Source organism: Corticium candelabrum, chromosome 5 (genome assembly GCF_963422355.1).
Source record: "Corticium candelabrum chromosome 5, ooCorCand1.1, whole genome shotgun sequence".
NCBI classification, from domain to species: Eukaryota; Metazoa; Porifera; class Homoscleromorpha; order Homosclerophorida; family Plakinidae; genus Corticium; species Corticium candelabrum.
Window position 1 is genome coordinate 890001 of NC_085089.1, and position 5000 is coordinate 895000.

Consider the following 5000-nt stretch of genomic DNA (forward strand, 5'->3'; position numbering starts at 1 on the left):
ACCTTGGACACACACACACACACACACACACACACACACACACACAGTGTCACACACACACACACACACACACACACACACACACACACACACACACACACACACACACACACACAATGAGTGCGATTGTGCGATTGCACGTCCATCATGTATCACTCTATTGTTTGTCTCTATTTCAGTGTCGCCTTCAGGAAGGCATAGCAGCCGAGGTCAACAAATATCTCTGTCAACTCGTCTGTACATGCGGTCGTGAGGACATCTGCAAGAGCTTCATTGAAGGCTGCCTCACGAACCTCGACGAGAGCCGGTAATCCATACATATCCCTCACACTCACACACAACCACCAAACAACCATATGTGTAGATCTGTAGTGTCCTCACTTCGTCTTTTATCCGAGATATTCTCATCCTGTCGTTTAGCAAGCGATCGAGACTCGATCTACTTAACAAGGTCATTCACTAACGTTTACGTTTACTCCACAATTTGCATAGTTTTGTTGTGTAGATGGGCAGAGACTGAGCTGTCAATGATCAGACGGTTCTTCACTGATTTACTTCGTTATATGAATGAATACAACAGCGAAGCTCCTGTGACATTGTGTGGACGTTTTGTGTGACGGTTGATGAATAACCGAGCGACCTGATGACGTTTTTTGTAGGTACAGTCACCAGGAAGAGGTCAGAGCGCGTCTCAAGTTTCTCACTTCGTTGTTTCGTTGGGATGTGTCGACCGACGACTTTCGTTCGTGTGTCTCGTTGTTGTGATTGTTTGTGTGTGACGTGTGGGTTTGTGTAGAGTTGGGTGTGTGGCATGTCGATGTGTTGTGGTCTTGCCTTGTGGCAAGGAGCTCAATGGCTGATGAAGCTCTCAATTGGTTTCTCCACCAACTGCAAAGCTCGGATCATCACACACTGAGTAGTGAAGCCGTCAGTCATTTGTTTTTCAAGAAGGTTGATGTTTGTGTTGTTTTTGTGTTAGTTTGTTGTCTTGTTGTGTTGTTGTTTGGTTGTCTTGTTGTGTTGTTGTCTTGTTGTCTTGTTGTCTTGTTGTGTTGTTATTTTGTTGTTTTGTTGTCTTGTTGTGTCATTGTCTTGTTGTGTTGTTGTCTTGTTGTGTTGTTGTCTTGTTGTCTGGTCGTGTCAGTGTCATGTGTTTTGTCTTGTTGTGTTATTGTCTTGTTGTGTTGTTGTTTTGTTGTCTTGTTGTGTTGTTGTGTCATTGTCTTGTTGTGTTGTTGTTTTGTTGTCTTGTTGTCTTGTTGTGTTGTTGTTTTGTTGTCTTGTGGTCTTGTTGTGTCATTGTCTTGTTGTGGTCTTGTGTCGTCTTGTTGTGTTGTTGTTTTATTGTGTTGTCGTGTTGTTGTCTTGTTGTGTTGTGTTATGTTGTTGTCTTGTTGTCTTGTTGTGTTGTTGTTTTGTATCATCATCTTGTGGTGTGATTGGTGTCGTAGATGCCCGAGTTGAGTGCCGATTATATGACTGTTACTGGACTGAAGTTGTGGCAGCAGCTGGTGTTGACTGTAGCTCAAAAGAAGGAACAGAAAGTCAAAGATGAAGCTGAGGTGACGAGTGGAATTTGTTGTCTGTTTTTGTGTTGTTTGCTTTGTCTAATAGTTTGTCGGTGCATCTAAATTTGTTTGTTTGTATGTCTATGTTTGTCTCTTTCTTTGTTTGTTTGTTGTCTTTTGTTTGTCTGTCTATCTGTCTGTCTGTCTGTCTGTTTGTCTGTCTGTTTCTGTCTGTTTGTCTGTTTGTCTGTTTGTCTGTCTCTCTGTCTCTGTCTGTCTATTTGTGTGTCTGTCTGTCTGTTTGTGTGTCTGTCTGTCTCTGTCTGTCTGTCTGTGAGTTTGCTTGTTTGTCTGTCTGTCTCCGTCTATTTGTTTGTTTGTTTGTCTGCCTTTTGTTTGTCTTTTTGTCTATTTTCTGTAAGTCGTATGCACACAATCACTGATATCGTTCTTAATGATCTTGGTCGTATTCTAGAAATGTGAACTGTCTCAGATATGGTCGATTGCTCTGCATGCGTGTGACAGTGATGTCATAATGATGGCAATGAACTACATCAATAACCACTACATCAACGGTTAGATGGACTGCAACATTCATCTAGTTGACTGTCTCTCTGTGCGCGCGCGCGTGTGTGTGTTGTGTGTGTGTGTGTGTGTGTGTGTGTGTGTGTGTGTGTTGTGTGTGTGTGTGTGTTTGTGTGTGTGTGTGTGTTGTGTGTGTGTGTGTGTGTGTGTGTGTGTGTGTGTGCGTGTGTGCATGTGTGTGTCTATTTGTGTGTGTATGCAGCTGGTTTGGGCAGTTTGGAGAAAGAATCTGAGTTTATTGACAAATGTATGAGCAGTCTCACTACGGCACTTTCGGTTCTTGATCAGGTTTGTTTCCTGATGTGAACAAGTAAATTTCACTACAAAAATTCTTTGTTTTTATTAGCATCCTGTTCAGTGTCTACACATGCTGCACAGTGGATTGACTCTGTTGCGGACACACATTGAAGCATTTTCAAAACGGTTGTTTGATTTTGTTTTGGTCTGTTTGTTGTGTTTGGTGTAGGGTGTGTGTGTTGTTGTTGTAGTTATTGCTATCATTTGAGGAAATGGAAGTTGAAGGAATGTGGAGTTGAGAGGCATGTTCCTTTGTGTGTTGCTGAGCAATCGATGTTGAAGTTGTACTGTCACCAACCGGGTCGGATGGAGAAGGTAGCGTTGTTAACAAGAAGAATAGGCAGCAGGCAGACAGACAGACAGACAGATAGACAGACAGACAGACAGAAAGACTGATAGACGAATGGACAGACAAACAGACAGACAGAAAAACAGACAGACAGTCGTTGTTTTGCAAAGTTTTTGAGTGTTCAATGTTTTAGGGCCTTAAGGCCTTGTTGTTTGTGTCTTGTGTTTGGACTTTGAGATTTTCATGTATCAGTAGTGTATTTGCTGCTACTGTATGTACTGTATTTGATATACCGTATTTCCTTGAAAGAATGCCACCTTTGAACAAACACCACAGGACAGGTAATTGAGTTCATTATACATACCTTGCGCATGTTTGACACGTACCTAAATTATCTGAACCGCAAAGCTGAAGAGAAGCTCTTGATATGAGGCTGCCTTTAGACTTAAAGTAGTACAGTACGTGCGGTGCTTCAGGAACAGTCTAGCATAATGAGACTAGAGCAGAGAGGGTACGTAGACGAACCTCAAATGGAGAAAAACAGAAAATTAGCCTCAAAGACGATGTTGGTACACGGAAAAGGCAAAGAGAGGAGGAAGAAAGATCAATATTGGGCCATGCAGACGTGTGGATTGTACGTGTGGTACTGTACATGGAAATGACATTGAAAGAACGCCGCTCTTAATTAAATGTGCGGCGTTCTTTCAAGGAAATATGGTATATGGAATAAATGATCTTGACAGACAGACAGATTATTATATTTGAACTCTTACTCTACTAATAACAATCGCTAACTTTACGTATGCATAACAATAACAGTCAATGAACAAAATGTTGAATGTCTTTATCATACAGAAAATCATCAAAATTGCACTTAGACAACTTTGACAACTTTTTGAAAATCACACGAGAGTTGCAAGACTGTACAACTACAGACAGTTGCTTTCTCCATCAATCTCTGAAGTCTATTTCACTGCTCTTTCCATCTGCATCTTTTGAAATTTTGGAGATCTTATCGAGATAGTCTTCAGCCATAGGGCCCCAAAAGCCAAAGTGTTCAAAAACCAGTGGAATACATGTTGGATCAGATCCTGCTATAGACTCCTGTTGACCATATTTTGTCATTTTGCGTTTTTCTCTCAACTCAGCTACATAACCTGATATTTTGGCAGCTGATTGTACGGTGTCACAAGAATGTGGATGAGCAAGTGAAATGTCCAGGTCTTTGTCAAGTGTCCAGTGGGATCATATGTTATATCCGGCCTGTTCTCACAGTCGGTATACCTATTTCTTGTCTCAACTTGATGAGGAATGTTTAACTTGTCTAAACGTTTAGCCCAAGTTGACACGATTGTATTGTGTTGCCATACTGAGCCACTGCCAAACTTGCAGGTCAATAGATGATAACCATGTTCATCAAGGCTTCTATCACAATCACACTTGGTAACAATCTGGGAATATGGTAAAGGGATACCAAGTCTCAAAAATGCTGCCACACGAAATTCTGAGGACTTTAGAACAAATTTTGGTGCTGAAGGAATAGCTTGAAGCTGTAATCCTGCTCCGAGTCCCTGACATGACCTTATTCTTGCAGCATGTTTGACAGAGGATGCTTACAGACAGAGAGACAGACAAACAGATAATTTATTCTCATACAGATTCTATTTGTACATTTGCTAGGCTTTTTAAAATACAAACCAGTTCTTGCAAACAACAAAGTCATTAACTATTGGACTTGACTTTGAATGTTAAAATCAAATAATCTATCTAAATCACCATGATTAGGTGACAGTTTTGAAAGTTTTCTAAAGGATAACTTTGGCATTGCATCTTTGCAGAATTGTAGAAAATCTTTTTCTTCGATACGACATGAACATGGAAGCATTAATTAAAATTGGCTTCTGGATTTGCTGACTGTTGTGACAAATGCTGCAAAAAATTCTCTGCCTTTGTGCCCCACCTCCCAAAATGTTCTATCACAAGAGGAACACATCTTGTTACATATTCTCCTGGAACAAGCTCTTCTGAATATTTTTTCATTTTCTTTTCTTCTCTTGTCGCGGCAGCATGACCATTTTCCTTGCTAGCCCTCTAATAATGTTCTGACTCCACGGATGAGCCTGGGACACATTAAGATCCAAATTCTGTCCAGTATTTGGATCAAACATTGTAATGTCTGGATGGTCTTCAGTATTGATGTCTTGGTTTTGTTTGATGGGAAGGTGAAGGTCAGACAGGCATTCACTCCACCCATTTAAGACTGAATTGTGAGACCACATAGGTCCACCTCATATTACAGGTTAAAAATGGTATCAGTATTC

General features: G+C 40.8%; 1 protein-coding gene across 2 annotated transcripts in view; it reads left to right on the forward strand.

Moving 5' to 3' along the window:
- The window catches only part of LOC134179469 (ubiquitin carboxyl-terminal hydrolase 34-like), a 23141-nt gene that overhangs the window by 4803 nt on the left and 13338 nt on the right, over window positions 1–5000 (forward strand). For both annotated transcript variants that reach the window (XM_062646369.1, XM_062646372.1), the window contains exons 13-22: window positions 180–307; window positions 365–451; window positions 506–598; window positions 660–742; window positions 797–951; window positions 1452–1562; window positions 1984–2083; window positions 2296–2381; window positions 2440–2516; window positions 2582–2705. In XM_062646369.1, the coding sequence (XP_062502353.1) occupies window positions 180–307; window positions 365–451; window positions 506–598; window positions 660–742; window positions 797–951; window positions 1452–1562; window positions 1984–2083; window positions 2296–2381; window positions 2440–2516; window positions 2582–2705 (1044 nt within the window). The remainder of the gene's footprint in view (window positions 1–179; window positions 308–364; window positions 452–505; window positions 599–659; window positions 743–796; window positions 952–1451; window positions 1563–1983; window positions 2084–2295; window positions 2382–2439; window positions 2517–2581; window positions 2706–5000) is intronic.